The sequence below is a fragment of the Labrus mixtus genome, chromosome 24 (assembly GCF_963584025.1).
Source record: "Labrus mixtus chromosome 24, fLabMix1.1, whole genome shotgun sequence".
Taxonomy (NCBI): domain Eukaryota; kingdom Metazoa; phylum Chordata; class Actinopteri; order Labriformes; family Labridae; genus Labrus; species Labrus mixtus.
The window spans coordinates 12,173,841-12,197,731 of record NC_083635.1 but is presented as its reverse complement, the minus strand read 5'-3'; the positions used below and the strand labels follow the sequence as shown (position 1 = coordinate 12,197,731).

Below are 23,891 nucleotides of genomic sequence, written 5' to 3'. Positions count from 1 at the left end.
CAAATGAATCTGAAATCCCACAAATCAAACATGTCTGAAATGTCTTCAGTTAAAATGTCAAAACACACAAGTGCAGGGGATGCTCTAGAGGAGGAGATATTTCCACGTTTTCACTGATATTCAGCTGAATTTTTTCCACCTGGCTGAAGAAACGCAGGCAAGCTGCAATGCATCCTGGGACATGTAGGCCCTGCTGCCCTGAATCAGCTTTTCCAGCACTTACTGAAAGGACAATATGACAATATTCACCATCAACCCTGATTGATAATCCACATCAAAAGTATCAGCAGAAGAAATCCCACCATCTGTACCGGCTGACCTTTCATCATTAGACCAGGACAACAACACTTCAGATATGACACTGGGGTCAATCTAAATCCACCTAAACCCTCCTCCATCTTCCAGATTCTCTCAAACCACTGTCTTCCTTGTTTTCTGTTTGCTCTATTTTTGGCCTTCACCAAAGCTCTTTGCAGTTTTGTCAGCTTTGAACAAAAGGATTGTTCTTCTTCTTTTTTGTCTGTGTCTGTCACAAAGTTATTCAAATCATCAAACAACAGATTTCTCCATTAAAGAAGAACATGACTCATAAGGAACAACATCACAATAAAAACACACCAGCTCCTCTGTTCTGTGACGCTCCATCCAGCCTCTCAGCTCTGCTGTCCTCCCGCTCTCCAACGTGATGCAGATAAACCAACTTAACATCCATCCACCCATAAATGCATTGTACGGTGGCCCTGAAGGTCAACTGTGCAAATGTTTCATGATTGCGAAAAACATGAAAAAATATTTTTATGAAACACTAAAACAAAACATTTTTCAGGGACTACAAGATATATTTCACGTGCTGCAATTTTTTTTTTAAACATGCTGCTTTTTATATTTCAGCTGCTGCACGTTTTTAATACCTTCTGCAAAATATGCCGGAAGCAGCTCGATACAGCTGCAGACTCCTGTGACATCATGAAGCTCAGTCCTGATAACGTGATGATGCTGTGCAGTTATATTTAATAATGCAGCGACGATATGCAAAATGAAGCTCAAGAGGAGTTTCACAAACACTCCTGCACAACTCGCGGTCTGCCTTTTTAGAGTTTCTATTTCCATCGCAGCATCAATGATTTACACACCGATGATATTTACACTTCAGTTTAAGAGAATCTTCAAGCTAAACTTTTCCTTGCTTTTTTCTCTGCACAGGGAGCGCTCAACTTAACCACCAGGATACTCAGTGGCCCTTATTGTTTACTATAAACTATTTTAGTATAATGAAGAAGAAACCCTGCAGTCCAAACTAAAAAGAAGTATCTAAACACAGATCTGTGTGTTTAATCCTCCTTCATGTTTAAATACGTTCGTCGAGGATTATGTCAAATATCACTCTCTGCAGCAACAGCCGTAAAACCTGAACGACTGCCCATAATAATGTGATCCACAAATGTCACTGCTCCCCCCCCCCCCTACAAGAAGACAAATGGTGCCCTTTAACTCAAATGTCTCCCATGGATATTTTTCACCTCCAGTCATCTGTTAGTCCCCGACACAGTGAGGACAAATAGAAGTTACAGTGTGGTTATTATCATGCAGAGAAACCAGTTGTTAATAGAGGAGAGGGGGGAAAAAAAGTGGCAGATTTAGATTTTCTGAGTCACTGATGAACAAATTTGCACTGTCAAAACAACACGGGTTAGTGCTCATGCTTCACCGAGCGATGGGAGGAGAGCGGAAAGAAAAGAGAAACGTTGAAAGGGAAGAGAGGAGCATTTTTTAAATGTTAATCATCAGACGAAGGGGGAATATCATGCAGAGCTGAATTCAGATCAGATCTGAGTGGAAACTGCAGGTGAGTGAAGGAGTTCACTTCCTGTTTCAAAAGCTCCTCCTGATTCACATCGGCTCCAAAAAGAAAAGAAGCTCGTAGAAAAAAAAAAAGACAGAGCTGAGAGGAGTGCCCTCAGATGCACTTTCAGGGGAGTCAAAAGAAACTGATTTAAAAAAAAGAAAAGGGTCTGCAGGTTTGCTGTCATGCACTAACGTCAGGCTTGGCGGTCAAAAAAAAAAAAGAAAAGAGGAGAAAGAAAGAAGAAAAATACCTTCATCTCCGCCACCATCATTACTGAAGAAATCAGTGCCTTGTGCTCTGTGAGGCCCTGCATGGTGTTGAGGAGAAAAGTAGAATAAGGGGGAGACATTGAAAAAAAAAAGAAAAAAAGAAATTCAAAAAGAGTTCAGAATGCATGAAAGAGTTTGGGCTGCTGTGGAGGAAATATAAGAGGAACAGATTCATACTGAAGCTGAACAGGCTGCGGAGGGTGACGAGTGTTTGAGGAGCAACTACAGAAGCCTGGAAGGGACTAAAAAAAAAAAGCAAAGTTTGGTAAAACAGCTCTAATGTGATGTTTTACTGTGCAGACTGAAGCATCTGATCAGGCATGGAGAGGTGACGATTGTAAGGCATGTAATGACCAATCAAGACAAACAAAGACTGCATGCTAAAATCCATCTGCAGATCCAGCGGATATTCATTTCACTAAAATTTAAAGGTGTAGATTCCAGTCTTAACTTGAAGCTCCCTATGTTAGTGTTGAGTACAGAGGTTGAAATGTTTGTGTTGGTTGCTGATCACATAAACACCTGTCGACTATTGAGCCTCTGGGAGCGACAGCAAGCTTCCAGTGTAGTCATACAGGACATATATCTGACACTTCCTGTTACATGCATTGCCTTTGTTTACAGTCAGAGCTGCAGCTTCAGAGCTGAGAGACGGAGTTGCATGCAGATGACGGTTTAGTCGTGTTTACAGCCAAAGCCTGCAGAAATGCACGTGATACAGAACGAGTCAGCTTTATTTCCACAGTCCAACCCCTCCCTCAGAAAAAATCTGCCACTCTTGAGAACCACTCAGCTACACACGGGGTCCCCATAAGTCACTCCTAATCCTGAACTCTTGTGAGAGACGGACTCAGAGCATCATCCTGCAGGCTGTCACACCACAGCTGGACCCCCCACCACAAGAGATAAACCTCATTATTCACTGTTGCTCACTTTGACTGGCAGCTCGCGGCTCATTCGGTCTCCATCCTGTCAGATTTAAGTCACCTGCTGGACAAAGAGGGGCTGCAGCGTGAGCTCCTAACCTGAGAGCGTGACGGGAGATCAGACTCTGCTTCATGCTTTAGAAGAAAATATAAAACAGATTAAACAGACTGTAACGTCTGCAGCAGGTAAACAGGCTGTAACGTCTGCAGCGGGTAAACAGGCTGTAACGTCTGCAGCGGGTAAACAGGCTGTAACGTCTGCAGCGGGTAAACAGACTGTAACGTCTGCAGCGGGTAAACAGGCTATAACGTCTGCAGGTAAACAGACTGTAACGTCTGCAGCGGGTAAACAGGCTGTAACGCCTGCAGCAGGTAAACAGACTGTAACGCCTGCAGCAGGTAAACAGACTGTAACGCCTGCAGCAGGTAAACAGACTGTAACGTCTGCAGCAGGAAAACAGGCTGTAACGTCTGCAGCAGGTAAACAGACTGTAACGTCTGCAGGTAAACAGACTGTAACGTCTGCAGGTAAACAGACTGTAACATCTGCAGCGGGTAAACAGACTGTAACGTCTGCAGGTAAACAGACTTTGACGTCTGCAGGTAAACAGACTGTAACGTCTGCAGGTAAACAGACTGTGACGTCTGCAGGTAAACAGACTGTAACGTCTGCAGGTAAACAGACTGTAACGTCTGCAGCAGGTAAACAGACTGTAACGTCTGCAGCAGGTAAACAGACTGTAACGTCTGCAGGTAAACAGACTGTAACGTCTGCAGGTAAACAGACTGTAACGTCTGCAGCGGGTAAATAGACTGTAACGTCTGCAGGTAAACAGACTTTGACGTCTGCAGCAGGTAAACAGACTGTAACGTCTGCAGCGGGTAAACAGACTGTAACGTCTGCAGGTAAACAGGCTGTAACGTCTGCAGCAGGTAAACAGGCTGTAACGTCTGCAGTGGGTAAACAGACTGTAACGTCTGCAGGTAAACAGGCTGTAACGTCTGCAGCAGGTAAACAGACTGTAACGTCTGCAGGTAAACAGACTGTAACGTCTGCAGCAGGTAAACAGACTGTATCGTCTGCAGCAGGTAAACAGGCTGTAACGTCTGCAGGTAAACAGACTGTAACGTCTGCAGCAGGTAAACAGACTGTAACGTCTGCAGCGGGTAAACAGGCTGTAACGTCTGCAGTGGGTAAACAGACTGTAACGCCTGCAGCAGGTAAACAGACTGTAACGTCTGCAGGTAAACAGGCTGTAACGTCTGCAGGTAAACAGACTGTAACGTCTGCAGGTAAACAGACTGTAACGTCTGCAGGTAAACAGGCTGTATCGTCTGCAGCAGGTAAACAGGCTGTAACGTCTGCAGGTAAACAGACTGTAACGCCTGCAGCAGGTAAACAGACTGTATCGTCTGCAGCAGGTAAACAGGCTGTATCGTCTGCAGCAGGTAAACAGGCTGTAACGTCTGCAGGTAAACAGACTGTAACGTCTGCAGCGGGTAAACAGACTATAACGTCTGCAGGTAAACAGACTGTAACGTCTGCAGCAGGTAAACAGACTGTAACGTCTGCAGGTAAACAGACTGTAACGTCTGCAGCAGGTAAACAGACTGTAACGTCTGCAGCAGGTAAACAGGCTGTAACGTCTGCAGGTAAACAGACTGTAACGTCTGCAGGTAAACAGACTGTAACGTCTGCAGGTAAACAGGCTGTAACGTCTGTAGCAGGTAAACAGACTGTAACATCTGCAGGTAAACAGACTGTATAGTCTGCAGCAGGTAAACAGGCTGTAACGTCTGCAGCAGGTAAACAGACTGTAACATCTGCAGGTAAACAGGCTGTAACGTCTGCAGCAGGTAAACAGACTGTAACGTCTGTAGGTAAACAGACTGTAACGTCTGCAGGTAAACAGGCTGTAACGTCTGTAGCAGGTAAACAGACTGTAACGTCTGCAGGTAAACAGGCTGTAACGTCTGCAGCAGGTAAACAGACTGTAACGTCTGCAGCAGGTAAACAGACTGTAACGTCTGCAGGTAAACAGACTGTAACATCTGCAGGTAAACAGGCTGTAACGTCTGCAGCAGGTAAACAGACTGTAACGTCTGTAGGTAAACAGACTGTAACGTCTGCAGGTAAACAGACTGTAACGTCTACAGCAGGTAAACAGACTGTAACGTCTGCAGCAGGTAAACAGACTGTAACGTCTGCAGCGGGTAAACAGACTGTAACGTCTGCAGCGGGTAAACAGACTGTAACGTCTGCAGCAGGTAAACAGACTGTAACGTCTGCAGGTAAACAGACTGTAACGTCTACAGCAGGTAAACAGACTGTAACGTCTGCAGGTAAACAGACTGTAACGTCTGCAGGTAAACAGACTGTAACGTCTGCAGCGGGTAAACAGACTGTAACGTCTGCAGCGGGTAAACAGACTGTAACGTCTGCAGCGGGTAAACAGACTGTAACGTCTGCAGGTAAACAGACTGTAACGTCTGCAGCAGGTAAACAGACTGTAACGTCTGCAGGTAAACAGACTGTAACGTCTACAGCAGGTAAACAGGCTGTAACGTCTGCAGCAGGTAAACAGGCTGTAACGTCTGCAGCAGGTAAACAGGCTGTAACGTCTGCAGGTAAACAGACTGTAACGTCTACAGCAGGTAAACAGGCTGTAACGTCTGCAGCAGGTAAACAGACTGTAACGTCTGCAGCAGGTAAACAGGCTGTAACGTCTACAGCAGGTAAACAGGCTGTAACGTCTGCAGCAGGTAAACAGACTGTAACGTCTGCAGCAGGTAAACAGGCTGTAACGTCTGCAGCAGGTAAACAGGCTGTAACGTCTGCAGCAGGTAAACAGACTGTAACGTCTGCAGCAGGTAAACAGGCTGTAACGTCTGCAGCAGGTAAACAGACTGTAACGTCTGCAGCAGGTAAACAGGCTGTAACGTCATCATCTATTGAACCGTTCCTCTTTAGATGAACTCTCTCTGTGTGTTTTGAAGAATAAAATCTGTGAACTGTGTAACATTATGAAACATTGAGCTCAGAGAAAACGTTTATGGTATCGTGCTCTAACAAATCCATGGAGTGCGTCTTTAAAACGGGAGATATCATCTGATCTGATTACTGCTGCACACAGATGATATGACATCTAAATGTGACACCACATGATCTAAATGTGATTTTTTTTTAACGTGGCTGCTCGTGCGTGCTGTCCAATGGCGCTCTCACTGCTCGCCACGTCTCCCGCGCTGGTGTCATTGTGCTCTTCTGACTGCGTGACGTTTTCTGTGATCAGTAAAACGGAGCTGAATCGCTCTCAGCAGGCGGCTAATGTGGCAGCAGAGCGCCTCTGTTTGCACAACCCGGCCGCTCACCGAGAGAGCAAGCTGCACAAACACACGCCGGTGCCATGTGGCTGTAACCTGGCCGAGCGTGAACACACACATCTGCTCCGGCTGCTCACACACACACACACACACACACACACACACAAACACACACACAGGGAATAAACACGACTTACAAGCAAGACTGAATCAACAGGAAACATGAAGATGAGTTCAATGTCAGCGCTCGAGAGGAGAGACTCCTGTCAGACCGGGATTCAAACCAGGAAGCTCCTCGCTGTGAGGCCACAGCCTCCACACGTGGTGCACCGACCACGAGGCTACCGGCGCCCTAGAGATGTGATTTGAAAGACAGCGATCACAAAAAAACAAACCCACTCCTAAATATAAGGTGAAGTAAAGAGTGTCTCCATGTTGATCTGTATCGCTCACTGTTTGTGTGATTTCCTGTCTTTCCTTCACAAACAGCCTGATGTTAACCGAGCGCTGCATGTCTCAACATTATAGCCTCCAAACGTCACATCCTCACTGCTGTCTTATCTGAGCGACACAGACATAGACATCACTTCTCCGTCTCTCCTCTGCCACGTCGTGACCCGGCCTCGAGTCATTTCCTCCACCCTGCGTCTGAACGTCATCAGCCGCCGCGCAGGAAAACACAGACTGAAAGCCAAAAAAGGAGTCCGATTATAAGAAGGTGGCAGCGTTTATTTCTGCCAAGAAGGCCTCCGATTGATTCATTTTTCTAAAGCCTCTGAACGTGAGTCACCCGGAGCCGGAGGGAAACTTCAGGTTTTGGTGACATTTTGTGCAGAGAGGATCGTGCACAAGTCACGACTTAAGAGTCTCTTTGCCTGAATTGAGTCTCAGAAATGGAAAAGGTGAAACATTTACCCGTATGCAACTATCCACACAGCTTCTACACAACCACAGCAAGGGACCTGAAAGCCTTCTTATTCCTAATTCTCACTCGCTCACTCTCTCTCACTCCTCTTCCTCTTCTCCTCAGCTGTTGTATCAAACACCACAGAGACTGCTGCCAAAGTTACATAGTGCTGAAAACAGGCGACCTGGGCACTCTGTGGACATGAGATGAATGATATATTCTCCCTGTTGGAGGTTTTTGTTCTATTAGATCGACTTTGAAATGACTGTTTGAAGGAGGAGAAGTTACAGATTGTTGCTTTAATAACTTCATTTTTCACAGCAATAAAACCTTGAAAAGTATAAAAAAAATATTCCTCTCAGGGTTGGTTCGACTTCTCTGAGAGCTGCAGGGAGGCTGTGGCTGAGTGTTGCACAGATTTTGGGCTACGGGCTCTAAGTAAAGTGCTGACTCTACACTTTACAAATTACATAATCACTCGATGTGTTGGCATCGAGATGTAAGTAAATACAGTGGCGCTGCAGCGGCTCGGAAAATGCAGACTTAAAGCCATTTTCTTCTCCCTCAGTTTACCTCGTTTTATCTTCGCCTTATAAAGTGCTGCAAAGACTGTTTTAATTTAAGGAGCGGCGTGCTCCAGCTCTGCTCAGGACGCTGAGAAATGTTCCTCTTTTTTTAGGCTCGGAATAAATCACGGCTGCTGCTGGAACATGAAGCCGGTGGCGGTGCGTGCGGAGGGAACGGCTTTAATACTGAACACGCTCTCACATTCAGAATGAGTGCAGGGCATTAAAACACAACTGGTGTGAGAGATGTCCACAATTAAAAACACAGAAGAGGCAGAGTGCTTTTGTCTTCCTGTTTCAAAATAGCCCCTCCAGAAGAAACCGTCCTCATTATGATGTATTTTCTGTAGAGCTGCAATCAAACCTTGTCAGTCTTTGCAGCTGCTGCAGAAGATAAAGCTCCTTTACTGCCTCGAAACCTGCACGAACAAGGCTGCTAGTTTGACTGCTTTACATTTCACAACGAGATCTCTTTCTTCTGTTACAGACGTGGACATGAGACGGCCCATCAGAGTTTATCAATTCAATCTGAGTCTTTCTTGACCGTTGCAACGCTGATGGTTCATCAATGAGTTGCTCTGAAAGATGTGTTGCAACCTATTTATTCCCCTCTTGCAGAATTAAAAGTGTCACCAAACTCTCTTACTACACAGAATGTTTGATGGCACCGTTTTGGACGCCCTCGGTTTCCCAGATATGAGAGCAGTTATCAGGTTTAACCCTAAGGTGTTGCAGCGATGGAAGCGGGCTCAAACTAGGATCAACATTGGAGATGCTTCTGAAAAATGGAGAGAGGTTATGAGATGTACTAAAACCTGCACAGACCGGGGTGAGTAAAGACGTCCACTGCATCTCCCACTTTATCAGACATGCACAAAAGCAGACTTTATTCCACATACAGGTGTGCAGATTTATTGGCTCACCTCTAAACCGAGTACAATAACTTCTTCTTTTTTTTTTTTACAATAAAAGATTTGAGAAAAGCCTCCGACCATGCACCGACACAGGATTGTGAGATTATCCTCCTCCTGCACTTTTTAATCTGCCCTGTACGGAGGAGCTCAGACTAAATATAGAGCTGAGCTGTCAGAGATCTCACACACACACACACACACACACACACACGCACACTCATGTTAATGTGCTTCCCCTCTGACCTGCAGACACTCCGTCTTCTGTCGAAACACACTTCTTTTTTTCAGAGCGACGCAGACTTTTACATCTGGAGCTTCTCTTTTGTTTCCATCTCACGCTGAACTCTTATCAGTCGCAGCTCAAAGCGGCTCTCGGCACTTTAAGAAGCTCCCATTCTCTCTTTGGGACGTATTTAAACTGATTAGACTGCGGGGGATTTTAAAAGACAGAAAATAATAAATCTTTACTCATCAAGGTCATGAGACGGCCTGTTGGAATACGAAACACTAACCAGGGGTAAAAAAGATTTTACAAGCTTGTACAAATAAAGGATCTCAATCATGTAGAAAATCATTTTTGAATCACTTAAAGGAAACACATATCTCTTTCTTTGCCTCTAAAGAAGCGTAGAAACAGCTGAACTGGCAGGAAACGCCCTGAGAAGAAAGGACGCCATTTAAATTCAAGTTAAAGAGAGAATGTGCGACTTTCTGATTCAGTAGATGTGAGCTTCATTAACCTGGTCCTCTACTGTAAAACATGACCCTGACCTTCCTGAAGGGGACATCAACTCCTTTGTCTTCATATCGAGACGAGAAAAGAAACCACAAGCCGAAAACGTCATCGTAGAGCTTTTCATTTTAAGTGTCAACGCGCTGAATTCATGATTTCAACAGCAGCCAGTCAGTGTGAAAATCAAACCTTTTGGAAAATGTGACAGCTGCCACTCAAAAACAACATGCCTCATGTGACTCTGCAGCATTTCACGCCTATCTTCAAACCTAAATTAGGACTGATTAGCTTACCAAAAGCAGAAGAATGCAATCACTGTCATAATAAAGACCCTGAGGCGAAGCCAAGGTGACCCCCTCCGCCTCCTATCCATCAGTTTGTCGATTTTCTTTTAGGTGTGGTCATGAAGAATACACCCACTAAGCGGGAGTTAGCTGTAAAGCTAATTTAGAGCCCTGGGCAGCAGAATAAAAAGGTGAATGTTTACAGTACATATGTGGTGCATCCTGTAAGTGTCCATCAGCAGACGGAACAGGATGCTCAAAAGGAGGGCAGAACCTTTAAAACACTCTCTGAGATGCTCCTGCCTTCGTTTGCTGCACAACAACTTCTACTTCTACCTCTGCCTTGAAAGATTTAGTCTCCTTGTGTGTCTTACAGATATTGTAACCTGCTCTTCATCACAAGTCGGAAAGTTTCTGTGCAAACCCACAGCAGCACGACCGTAACCCTAACCATGCTCAACACAGACTGGACATAAACATTCTGTACTCGTCCACAGCAGCAACTACAACAATCAACTGTTCACAAAGAGCTGGGTCTTTAGCTTTTTCTTAAAGGTGCAGAGGGACTCTGCAGATCACATGGAGTTTGGTAGTTTGTTCCACCACCAGGGGGCGACAGAGGAGAAGAGTCTAATGAGGAGCCGTTTGATTTGTGAACTTTCTGTTCAGATGATTCTCAATAACAGTTTGCATAAACCAAGGGTGTCCAAAGTGCAGTCCGAGGGCCATTTGCGGCCCTCGAGGGGATTTTTTGCGCCCCGTGACTTCAAATGAAGAATCAGAAGATTTTGTCCCGAGGCCTCGATTAAGATCGGCACATTATCTTATTTTTCTTTTTCATGTTAACAAGAGCTGAACAATATTCCTAAAATAGAAAATGTTCAGTAACATGTTGTTGTTTTTTTACTATTTTCCACATTTTTTTGTAAACGATGAAAAAAAAACATATGCAAAGTTTTTGCAAACAAGCGGACTGTTGTTTAACCATTTAATGACCTGAGCTAAATGAAGAAAGCTTTTCTAGAAACATGAACCACGTTACAGGCTTGATTCTGAGAACAAAACAAATAAAGTAGAACAAAGAAATCTAAATATTTGATTTCCTTTTATTAAAGGTTTTCTTTAGCGAGCCTTTTGATTCTGATCTACAAAGCCTTACTATTTTTAAAACTATATTTTAAAAAACAAAACCTGTGGCCCGCAAGCGATTCTAACACGACTATTTTGGCCCTCAAGGAAAAAAGTTTGGACACCGCTGGTATAAATGGTTAAATCTGTCCTGTTTCTGTTTCCGCTCCATCTTTAAAACAGCTGCAGGACTCTGAGTGAGGGAAGCCCCTTGAAATAATTAATGGATAAAGACAGTTTATCTGCAGGTATGAGCAGGTGGTTGAGGAGTTAACTTGGGTTCAAATGTAGATGAATTATAGCGTTAGTGGGAAGCAAAACAAAAATCACTTTGTGCATCTTCAAGCAACAATACTCGATCAGAGATTAACCAGAAGATACAACAGGAAACAAGCCGTGGACAGACAGGAAGAGGACAGGAAGAGGACGTATCGGTGGACTTACCGTCCTCTGTGGGGACGTAGATGTTCAGGTAAAGGCAGTCCTCGCTCTGCTCCTGCACGTAGGTAACCACTGTATCCAAGTTAGCCGTGAACCACACCGGCAGCATATCGTTGAGTAAAAAGCGGTCCTCTAAGAACTGAGGACAAACCGGAGCAAACTGAGTAGCATTCCTGATTCCCGGCCAGGACATGGGCGGCTCCGGCGCCTGGAATCTCCGCTCCCCTATAGGGGCGAGTGCGTACGGGATCCCCAAATACTGCTCCACCGGTCCAAGGATCTCGTTGGGTAACGTAACCTTCACTCCTCGCAATTTCCCGTAATTAGTGGTGACGACGGGGTGCTGCTGGGTCTGAGCAGCGGCCGCAAAAATGGACGCTAGCCCCACCAACAGCAGGGGGTTGACCCCGGCCGTGGAGCGACACATCCATGAAGAGACTCCGGACGCTGACATGCTCCCGCGGTGCTGAGCCTGAGCCTGGCAGGTCGTGGTTACGGTCCACCCTCGGGTCGTCCTTTGGCGCGCCCCCCCCCCCTGCCCCTCCACCAAGATACTTCCTGTTCCTCCTCAGGCTGCGAGCTGAACCAAAGAGCTCCAGCCAATAAGAGCAGCTTTCTCAGTGCTCCCCATCATGAGAGCCTGCTTGGAGATCTGCAGCCGCTGTACGACTCCCCCCGTCCAGAGAAGGAGAAAGCCTAGGACTCTGATTGGTTACCTGAGCTCCAGCTTGATCCAATATCCTGCAAGAAAGACAAAAAAAACAACAGTCAGTTACTTATTTAGCAACGCAGCAACCTGCAGGATTGAACAATACACCCACTGTTACAAGCGCCAAAAACTGCAGTTCCTCCAGTGTCCACTAGAGTCTGTCTCCTGCAGTGAGTCAGTCCCCATAGAGCTCTATGTTAAAATGTCCAACTTTACAGCTGCAGTTCCTCCAGTGTCCACTAGAGTCTGTCTCCTGCAGTGAGTCAGTCCCCATAGAGCTCTATGTTAAAATGTCCAACTTTACAGCTGCAGTTCCTCCAGTGTCCACTAGAGTCTGTCTCCTGCAGTGAGTCAGTCCCCATAGAGCTCTATGTTAAAATGTCTAACTTTACAGCTGCAGTTCCTCCAGTGTCCACTAGAGTCTGTCTCCTGCAGTGAGTCAGTCCCCATAGAGCTCTATGTTAAAATGTCCAACTTTACAGCTGCAGTTCCTCCAGTGTCCACTAGAGTCTGTCTCCTGCAGTGAGTCAGTCCCCATAGAGCTCTATGTTAAAATGTCTAACTTTACAGCTGCAGTTCCTCCAGTGTCCACTAGAGTCTGTCTCCTGCAGTGAGTCAGTCCCCATAGAGCTCTATGTTAAAATGTCTAACTTTACAGCAGAAATAAACATGTTTACATCCTGGTACAAAAACAGTTTGGGTCTCTAGAGCTCATTTCTCTCTTCATGACGACTGAATGTTTATACAACTACATGTACTGGCAGAAACTCGTCAAAGGGAGAGGTTAATAATCGTATTTAAATCTCCTCTCTGAGTGGATTTCACAAAGCCTGCTCACTCAGAAATCTGATCTCATGAACATTTTCATCAAAAGTAGATGACATGCATGCGAGTTATAATTCAATAACCTGTTGGAGATCCGGTCTCATTCCATTACCCCGTTTTCTAAAGACATGCTTTAAATTAGACATTTCTTTATAAATTAAGTGTTTTTTGGTTGAAGAAAAATCCCAGGGCCCCCCGCTCCAATCACAAAACTGTTGATTAACTACCCTCTCGGTCAAATAACAGCGCCTGCCACTCAAAGTCTGCCTGAATCAATTATTCAGTCTCGCGCTGACCGCCACTGACTCCTTTCTGATATCAAATATAAATGAAAAGGCCGCATGAATAAATGAGAGCAGCTCTGCTAATAGAGTCAAAGCACACGCCAATCTCTGCGTGCAGGATTTTTAAACTGAACACTCTTTCAACTGGGATTAATGAAACAGAACCGAGAGGATCCGGGGCGGTTACTGAGGAGCTGTCATGGCGGCGTGTCAGCCTGCGAACACATCGACTCAGACGAGGCAGAGAATCTGCTTGTGGTTTCTTCTAAAACCTGTGAAGTCTTTTCAGGCGTTTAGGGTTTGAATGACTGAGAGGTACAAAATGTTTTTGAATTGTTGAAGCTCACCGCCGAGAAACGGATGTTATTAGCTCTTTGACGGCTAATTATTTCTCTCTAAAAGTCCCAGAAAGGCTCCGATTGTTATTCTACAGTAAGTGTGAGAGAGACCGAAATGTGACCTAAAGGTGGGCGCGGTGTAACGGTTTGTCAGGAGTCTTAAAACCCGCCTCAGCTCCAGCTCTCAGCCTGTCGTCAGACTGAGACAGCATTTCCAGCATGGAGACCGCCACCGATGGGACTCCAGCGCCCCCTGCAGGAACAGACGATATTGCTCCTTTCTTTGTCCCTCTTATATAAACATAAGATGTCAGCGATGAGCTCTGGCGCTGGAGTCGATCCTGCAGAAGAGCAGCTGGGCTCTGTCTGTGAGAGTAAACCTCCACTGTTTGTTTTGATCCCACACTCACAGATGTGTGCGCGCCTCTCTCTCTCTCTCTCTCTCTCTCTCTCTCTCTCTCTCTCTTCCTACTTTCTCCTCGTTGCTCTCTCCTCTGTTTCTCCGTTCAGGACCATCTGCCGTCCCAGGACCCGTCTCGTCTCCCTCTCCTGACTGTCGCTGCCACATTCCAGATGTTTGGATGTGGGTCTTCATCCTCCAGGAGATTCAGCGTCTCTCTTCACTCCCTCCGTCTACTACTCTGGTGCCTTCCTTTTCTCTCTCTCTCTCTCTCGCTCTCTCTCTCTCTCTGTTGTGTGTTTGTTCTGACTTCAGACTCTCTGAGATATTTGTGTTTCTGTCCTTTACAAGATTTGCATGTCTTGTTGCCAGTGTCATGGCAACAAAGCCCACAGCTGATTGGTCATATTTCTGAAGCTATCTGTCTGATTTGGTCCTCCTTATAAAAGTGAACCTCGACTCTGCATGAGGACGGTGCAGAGGGTCTTGCAGGATGACCTTTGCCCTCAAAGTGGCTCTCACCCACAATTTTCCCGTAGTCCGTGTGCGCTGCGTTCCATCAGCACCGCGGTTTTGGCGCTTGATGTGAAAATAGTAGCATTGACTAGAGTGGCAGAGAATGCCGTCGTACTACACGACGTGGAAACTGTTACTTGAAAATCTGGTACTCGAGTATTTAAACGGTCTCTACAGCTGTGTCATGAATGAAAGGTGGTGCTGTGACAGGTAAGCCAGTTAGCATCTCTTTTGTTTGTGTTTCCTGCAGTCTGATATGGAGCTCCACTGTTTGTCCAAAATCGTCCATCGAACCATCTCACACACACCGACCGTCCTGCTGCCACAAACACACCTACAATGGATTCATCCGCCACAGAAAATAGTCCCAAAGTAATGCAGAATCCCCCCCGTTTGAGTAACATTTCATAAAAAACTCCAGCGGTGAGCTGAGGCTTTCTTTTTTACTCAAACTATTTACTGTGAAAGCTGCAATATTAAATATTAAGAAGGAACGTATGGAGCTGTAGAGAGAGCACACTGACAAACACGATGAAATGCAGAACTCAATAACTAGCCAGGGTTCTTATAAACTTATATTCTTTTCCTTTTTTCATATATAAACCGACCCTTTTAGCCGGAAAAGTTTCCCATCATGCCCCGAGGCATCCTCTCCGTTTCCAAGGTAACAATCAGTGACAACTGCCAGAAAATGGAGGAAAACATGTCTTATATTTTCTGCTACACTAACAAGGATGTGGAGCCGGCAATGTGAAGAGAGAGAGTTATTTCACGAGAGGAGAAAAGTTTTATACGGAGGAAAACAGCGTCTCAAACTTCGGCTCATGTGACTCACCCTGCAGCTGTCAATCGAACTGGGAGGGGGAGGGGCCTGCATGCTCGAGGTTTCGTTTATAATCAAATAATCCGACTTTTTGTGCAAATGTTTGTGTAAATCAGCATGCACATATAGCTGTGTGGCCCTCTGTCGACTATAAACAGCTCAGATGTCACTCCGATGCTGCAGGACTCTTTGTGTAAGTCATGACACTGAAATCTATACTTGAGCTCATGTTTCTCAGGCTTAGTTTACACTCCAACACAAGCAAACACGACACACACACACTCTTTCATTTACATCGATTTGTCTTTGCAAAGTAAATCTGCAGAGGAGGAACAGATCTCAGTGGGATGTGTTTTTCGTTCATACTTTTTGCACCAGAAGTAAACACATTTAAAGGTTGCTTAAATCTGGAATCGACTGCTGCTGACATCCGGCAGAGCGTGTGCACGCAGTCTGCAGGAGGAGAGGTGTTCCTGAAGATCAAATTTTAAAGTTTTGACAGATACCGCGCAGAGGGGATGCTCCGTCTGCAGACGCAAACTTCCTCCAACCTCACAGTATCAGAAAATAAAACTGAAAAGAGATGATTTCAGGATGTCACATGCAACATTCTCTGCACATTTAAATCAATCTCACTCTCTTATTAGACCTCCTGAGTGATTCATTTACAAACTCCTCCAGCAGAAGCATGCAGCAGTTTCTATTCTTTCTGTCTCGGTGGACTCTGAGCACCTTCCTCACATTAAACAGTAAACGCATCGCCTCCAGCTTCCAGCCGTATTCTTCATAAAAGCCGTTTGTGTGAAGGAACTCAGACAAACACGCTGCGAGTCCACCGCGTCACAGATCGCCGCGCTCTTAATGGAGCGTCTCCACAAAGTGTCAGCAGCTGTGGGACCGAGCACGTCCACGTATTGATCAAGCTGACTGCGAAGTCATATCACAGAGTGGACAGACACGCGCTGCTGACATTTCAAAAAGACTATTTCATCCATTCGTCTCCGCCTCAGCATCGTGAAGCTCCACTCAATTAAGAGTCTGCGATATTTGAAGTCATGCTGAGGTCACGCTCGCTCCAAACGCTCGCTCAGGAGGAGGCTGGAATAACTCCATCACGATGCACGTTTGTCAAAAAGTCTCTCTACCTGGTCACATCTCACTCAGATCTTCTTAAAAGGTTTTTACTTAAGACGTGACGCTGCATTAGTCACATTTTAGATCTTTGGAAATGATTCAATTCAGCTTTGTAGATTTTTAAAGGTCACATATTCTGTAAAATCCTCTTCATCATGTTCCTCTAACTCTAACATGTTTCAATACTCTGTCTACAAACCCCCCAATGATGAGAAAAGTCCATCCTCTCAGTCTTCTGCCTGCTCCACTTTTCAGAAAATGTGTGCTCAAACTGCTCGTTTTGGAGATTTTCCCTTTGTGACATCACAAAGGGCAGTAGCCCCTCCCCCAGGTGGGTGACACTCCCACAGCTAGGTGTTTGTTCTGCCCTCTGAGTCTGCCTTCTCACCGTAAACAATAGGACATGGAGCGAGAAAGCCCGAGTACACCCAAGCCCTTCCAGAGAGGGGGCGTGGTCAGACACAGCTCATTTACATATTTAAAGGTACAGACACAGAAACAGCCTGTTCTGTGCAGCCACACCAAAAGCTCATGTTATATTAAGTTATTATTGAGTTTATCAAGTTTTAATTGGTGCAAACTGAAGCACTAAAACAAACTCTGCATGCATGGTACTGCTTTCTGCTTTAGGCCCTCTCTTCCTCATTTCAGTTCATTTTGTGCTTTTTAGGAAGTAAACTTCACATGCTTTTAATTTAATTACCACAAACTAACAGCGGGATGGATCGGGAGCCTTTCTGTCCCCCGGGGGTCCGGGGACGATGCCCACTTTGGCCAGTTGGTCATCCAGCTCTGTTGCCAAGAATATAATCATGAGGGATAAACTCTAAATCCTTTCAATATTTATTTTTCTGGCTCAAAAGTTGTCAAATGTAAGGAATAATGACGAGTCCATAAATTGAAATAGAGCGAGCAGAACAGGGATCTCTGACCGTCATACGTCCAAATACCAGAACGACATTTTATTATTTAAAGAACATCTCAAAACTACGCTCCTTCATATCACAAAATGTGTGCACCGTGTGCACGATGATACAAACAATGTAAGACTTCAACCTGTTCAGAATCACGCAGCCAGAGTCCTGACATGTAGCTCCTCCTCTGTGCTCAGACGTGATGTACGCACATGTTCATATTTAAACTCCTTTAACCCTTTGAGGTCCAATCTATGATATTAAGTGTAACAACAGAAGCATGTTAAAGGACACGGGGCCAAACTTTACCTGGAGAGAAGAAGACCGATAGATGGAAACAGTTTGAGACTCTGCGGCGTAATCTATGGGGGGAACTAAAGTGTTTCCACTTAAAGTTGTTATTTTTGTCCCTGACAGGCTCAGGTTGTTATTCTCAGTGTGTGACAACATTACAGGAAGGATCCCTGCAGAGATCGAGCTTTTTGTTAAAATGGGAACATCCTTATTTTCTTCACAAAAAGCTGCTACATCACTGTTTTCAAAGCCGCCAGACCCCATTGACAAAAACTGTGATTTAATTATACAGAACACAGAAAAGGCTCGTCTACCACCGCGTCCAGGATCTGAGGGTGTCTGTGGTGTCACATACATATTCTGCTGGATCAGACTAACGACTGGAGTCATTTAAGTCACACAGCAACACTTTCAAACTCACAGATTAAAGCTGCAAGCGACCAGAAACTGTAAAGTTCTGCAGGGGGAAAATGACTGTTTTTATCAATGTGGTCTGGTGTCTTTGACGAGAATGCTGAAGAAAATAAAGATGTTAGTCTTTAACAAAAAGGTCGATCATTTCTGCAACGTTGTCAGACACAAAGAATAACAATTGAAGTCTGTCAAGAGACAAAAAAAATGCAGCTCACCCTGCAAACATCAGGAGTATTTCAGGAGTTTTCTGCAGGTGTGAAAGCACTTACAGTAACTTTTTGCCTTTGCTTCCAAAAGGTAACGTTTGTAGCCTGTTTCATGTCTGCAGGCTGAAGCAATCGAATGCAGGGAATCCCATAATAGTTGTAATTTACACACAAAGTATTCTAAAATAGGCCCGGGTACAAATGAAAACAGTGTGTGCAGCTCCATTTCAGTTTTAGTGTCTCACCGAGAATATGGCGGCACATTCTGCAGCCTCTTTAGTGTACATTGATTTGATTGCATCGTTTTTGCCGTGTGTCTGAGTGCGCACACACGGGCTGTTCGTCACCAGCTGTTTACCCACAACACAGCGCTTATATAATGATGACATTTACCACTAAATGAAGAATACCAGCGTCTGTGTCCGCCTCACGCATGCCGCTCAGAAATGGGCTGAAAGCAGAGGCGCCCCGCTCTGCACAGGTTGAATTGCCGCTCATTGTTCACTCAGGTTACGCGCTTGTGAATGTGATAAATTGACACAGTGTTGGCTGTTTGTAATAATGGGGCTTTTTTTTTTTTCTATGACAAAGCGTCCTTCAGACGGCGTGGGGTGAATGCAGAGCGCGCTCGCTGCCTCTCCTCTGCACAAGCTCACGGGAGATTGCGGATGTTGTTCTCCCTCTCTTAATGATGAAAGGAGATAAGTCTTATGAATATCAATGAAGGCGCCCGCTGTCATTTGCATTTCAATCATAATGAAATGATCCCGTCACAGGCACCCGGTCCTCCTCTCTATGAAATGTCACGGACGCTCCGGACCGCTGCGGATGGTAATTAGCCTCAAACACACTGGATCCAGTATATGATGCATGTGTTATGAAGAGCAGGGGAGAGAAGCTTCTGAAGCGTCGTGATGAGATTTACCTGAGCCATAAAACTTTATAGAACGGCATCCTTTCAGACGTTAAATATTCTTTATGTCTGTGCTTCATCAATCATGAGAGGGAAATAAACTCAAACACAGTCAGTTTGATTTCATCGTTTGCTGGGAGAATCTCCCAAACTTTGCTTTCATGAACGGCTTCCACTTGAAGCTGAAAGCAGGAGGTTGAAATGAGGCGTTGTTTGTGTTCCTTCACATTTAACTAGAACACCTAAATGAGGACGCTGAGGGAGGACGCTGGTCACCTTCCAGTTAGGAGACGACCGACTGAGCCACAGCCTAAGCCAAAATTCTGTCAGGATGCTTTAAACTTCGACTTGCTCTGAGCTCCAGTCTTCATCTTTCTTACTTTGCAGAACACTCACAATTTGAGCGTCTTGCACAAGTATTCAAACCCCCCCGAGGCGTTTCTCCTTTCACACTCTTCATCCTGAGAATCGATGCACCGACGGCCTCTTAGCGGTTTTATCGACAGACACACAACGGAGGGAGCCGATGTTTGATGCACAAGTTACCTGAAGAGGAGCGTCTGCAGCTCATTCAAGGTTCTCAAAGTGTTTGCAAAAGTCACATTCGATAACTCAGACAAAACGAGGATGTTGCACACAAAGGAGCATTTTGTTATGAACACTCAGAGAATGTGGGACTCGTGCACGATTAAAAGTTACAGTGCTTCATATTGAGGTTATTTATGCTAATCAGCTGCTCATCATTGATCGTTTTCTCGTCCTGAATCTAAAGTGCGACCTGAAGTTTTATTGATATCAAACCTTGTTTGTATGTTGGAGAGAAACTCAGCGGACTAAAGTCAAACTTAGATTTTCTCTGAATGTTAAAACGATCAAAGTGAGATTCCTGTGCCAAAGAATCGACCTGATTCCACGTCTTTTATTCATCTCCAAAAATAAAAAAAAGGGAAAAAAAGGGAGAAATGTCTTCTAACACAAACATTTAGTCTCTTTCTCTGTGAACAAACTGAACACAGCGCCACGTCTGTCTCAGAGGATCGACTGTTTGAAAATCTGAGTCATTATCCTCTTTTCAAAGATTGATTTCTGTTCTGCTTCTGTGTTTGCTTCTCCTGCCTCTGAGGAACGGCCAATCAGAGCAGAAGGTACAAACACGTTAAACTCACTCGTGTTGCACGTCGTTTGATCGATATCTATAGGAAACAACACGTAGATCCTATCTACAACGAGGATGCGAGGAGTAGGAGCCTCCCTAAGGGGGCCCCATCGGACACTCGCGCCTCGTCTCATGCATGATTTCTGTGAAAAGCAAAGTTTGTCAATGACAGTCAACAAAGAAACATGAAGAGGAGCCACATGAGACGTGTGGCTGCAGGAGCCGGGGATTGAACCCTCGACTCTACCAACCGAGCCACAGCTGTGCCCATGACGACTACGTTTATAGCTACGACTTAGACTACGACTTTAGCATTATTTCAGCTCGACATAAATACATAGAATAGAATAGAACGACTTTATTGATCCCAAACTGGGAAATTGTGGCGTTACAGCAGCAGGTTGTCAAACACACAATATGAGCAAAAAACACAATATTAACAAATCTAAACACAATATAATATTAAATACAAAGTAAATAAACACTAAAAATATCAAAACTAAGAATGAGAATATATACAACCAGGATTTAACTAAACATTACTAATTACTAATAACTTGTTCTGTCTGTGCTAGCTGCTGATGAGCAGAGACGTTCTTCATTTCTCTTCTCACACGTGCAGGAGGGAAGATCTTACTCACATTAACCGGCCGTACTTCGAACACTTTTGCATCCACCTGTTGAGCCCCGCTCGTGAAAAACTACGATGTCAATTAAGGCTTTAAAAATGAAAACAACAGAAACAGGTTTACAAAACGAGTTGGTTTCCTCGACATGGAAGGAAAGATTTGAGTTCATGTATACCCTTCAGTGTCTAAAATCCTCCCAAAGTCACAAATTAAACCAAATCTAGTCAACATCGGCCAAGGCCAGAGGAGAAATGCTAATGCTATCAATGCTACATGCATTTCGAGCAAACACACGCAGCAGAAGGTCTCACTGTGCATTAATCCCTCCTTCAGAGCTCTGCTTACACACAATAAAAGACAACCGTCACACATCATGACAACACAACATGTTACGCAACTCCAGCTGCATCTACCTGTGAGTCATGTGTGCGTGTGTGTGTGTGTGCGTGCTCAGCATCTGCATGTCAACCACGAGCTGTCAGATAGATAAGTTAATGTAACACATGACAGGAGGCCTGCAGTGGGAGCGATGACATAATGAGAGGAGCAGACTCAAACTTTCTGCATTCAATTAAATCATCTTGCACGTTCTGCAAAGGGCAGCAGGGAAGATTTGGGTCAGTGTGAAAGTAATAAGATTCAAAGTAAACTCAGAGTCCATCTTTTTAAAGGCAGAAGAATAAAAACCAATTTCCTGCTTCTGTCCCCTGACATGTTGTTTTTTGTTTGTTTTTTATTGTTCCAGGAATCCTTGATATGATTTGGAACGTGCAGCACGAGTGGATTAGCGAGCCTGCTCAGCATGATGTGTGCATGTTGGAGATATTTGACTTTTTCATCTCTGGATGACCTGAATGAGCCCGTGCAGTTTGTTGGAAATTGGAGAACAACATCTCAGGAGAGGAGGAATGATTGAAAGAGGATGACTGAGTATTTTTTTTTTTTTTTTTTTTAACGTTATTACAAGATTAATAAAAGTTGGAGATGTCCTGCTCTCTGAATCTTTATCACACAACGATCTCAGGAGGAATATTCTTCAAGTCACGTCTCCTGCAGACACTCGGAGGTGAATCTTACACCTGCATGGCCATTTTTTATCCCTCTCTGCTAAAGATGGCGAAGGAAGGCAGCCATTCACAGCACTTTAAATCCGAGATATTCAAGTTTTTAAGGATGACTCTCGTTTAAGACACATTTATGACCATTCATGGAGCATTTTGCAACATAGATGCACACCTGAGCAGGTTATGAATGCAAAAAAAAAGGTTGCACCTACGCCTTGTCGAGCACACAAACACACACCTCACAGCTTTTCTGCAAAGATGACGACAGATTTGAGAGACATTTGTGTCCTCATGCATAAGCCTTATTCTCTTTAAATCCACTCTGAACATGATGATTTAATCTTGCAGCAGGTGTGTGCATGACAACACACACACACACACACACACACACACACACACACACACACACACACAAGGTCATCCCATGTTACAGCAGCAGCCTGTGGGGAAGCTGCAGCTCCTCTGCAGAGGGAGTGTGAATGCCACCCAGCATGAATACAAGCTGAAAATCACAGCATTAGCAGCGGTGTAGCTGTAAAGAATCATGCACAAACCCCACTCAGCCCTCCTCCACCACCACCACCACCAGCAGCAGCAGCCCCTCCACCTCCCCCCCTCCACCTCCCCCCCACTCTTTTTTCCACTTTCCCTGAAAACCCCACATCCAGATATCCACACCACCATCTTGTGGCTGGATGGAAAGAGACGCGCGGCGCAGAGAGGGGTCTGGGGTTCTGGAGATGCCGGCAGATTTCTCCCTCAGCTGCAGCTCATTCACACACACACACACAAACACGAGTTGTGCACAAAACGCAGGTGTGAAATGGGCTTTGAATGCTTTGCCATGTCGAAGGAAAAAGCTTCGTGCTGTCCGTCCTGTCGCATTAAACTTAACCGAGCTGTTGCACCGAGTTTTGGATAAAGCACCGTCACAGTCTGCGCAGGAAAAACGCTCCAGCAACGATTCTCACACAAAGAATAAAAGATGAATTTACAATGGGCTGCTTTTAAATCGGTGTGGTGAGTGCTATCTGTAATGGGAGCAGCCTTTTAGCACCATTCTGTCATCATTTAGGCTCTAAAAATGATCAGCTGGAGTCTGGTGAAAGTGCGCAAGAGCGAGCCTCTGCTGCTGCGGGGTTTCTAGATAAAAACCTCAAAATGAAGCCCAAATTAGGAGATTTTTCATGCAATAGTTAAAGGAAAAAACGATGGTCCAGCTGAGGTAAACAGTGGATGTGTTAGATTTAGATTACGCGTCCGGACAAGCAGACAGAGGAGCACGGAGGAGGGGGGTCAGCGCAGGAAAACGCACAGAAATCAGCCGCTGGTCTATACATTAAAGTCTGTTTTCCTGCCGGAGGGAAAAAGCCCGACAGCTCACTCACCTCAACCCGGATCTGCACCGCCTCACTCCGCTCTGTAAGTCCCGACTTGACGCCCAAAACACCCGACGCACGAAAAAAAAATAGAATAAAGTCCACGTCCAGCCTGCCGCTCCGCAAATCCAAAGTCAGAAGCGCAGCACTCCCGAAGCACTGAAGGCAGCCCAACCATACGTCCTGTGTGCGTGTGTGTGCGTGCGTGAGTGTGTGTGTGTGTGTGTGGTGCGGGAGAATAGAGATGCGGCTTTATCAGCGCAGAAGATGTTTCAATGAGTCATTGCAGAGGCAACGGGAGCGCTGCTGAATCTAATTGCTCTCATAGAGAGAGTGTGTTCCGAGGACAAGATTAGAGAGAGCAAGCAGAGCTCTCTCTCTCTCTCTCTCTCACTCTCTCTCTCTCTATTGGACTACACGGCCTGAAATTTACTAAGCCTGCAGCCAATGGATTGCCGCATTCTCTCCATCACCCCTAACCAGCCGCTGTGTTGTGGCAGCTCTGGCACCGGCTGCTGCTCCGACCGGGACCCCGGGGACTCCCGAGGGTCCTCC

At 45.2% G+C, this 23,891-nt stretch overlaps 1 protein-coding gene across 1 annotated transcript in view; it reads right to left on the bottom strand.

Moving 5' to 3' along the window:
* Window positions 1-23,690, bottom strand: part of nlgn4xa (neuroligin 4 X-linked a) — a 76,915-nt gene extending 53,225 nt beyond the window's left edge. The window contains exons 1-2 of the mRNA XM_061032142.1: window positions 23,346-23,690; window positions 11,342-12,079 (exon numbers count right to left, since the gene is read on the bottom strand). Coding sequence (XP_060888125.1) covers window positions 11,342-11,792 — 451 coding nt within the window. The 5' untranslated portion in view covers window positions 11,793-12,079; window positions 23,346-23,690. The remainder of the gene's footprint in view (window positions 1-11,341; window positions 12,080-23,345) is intronic.
* Between the last annotated feature and the right edge of the window lie 201 nt (window positions 23,691-23,891).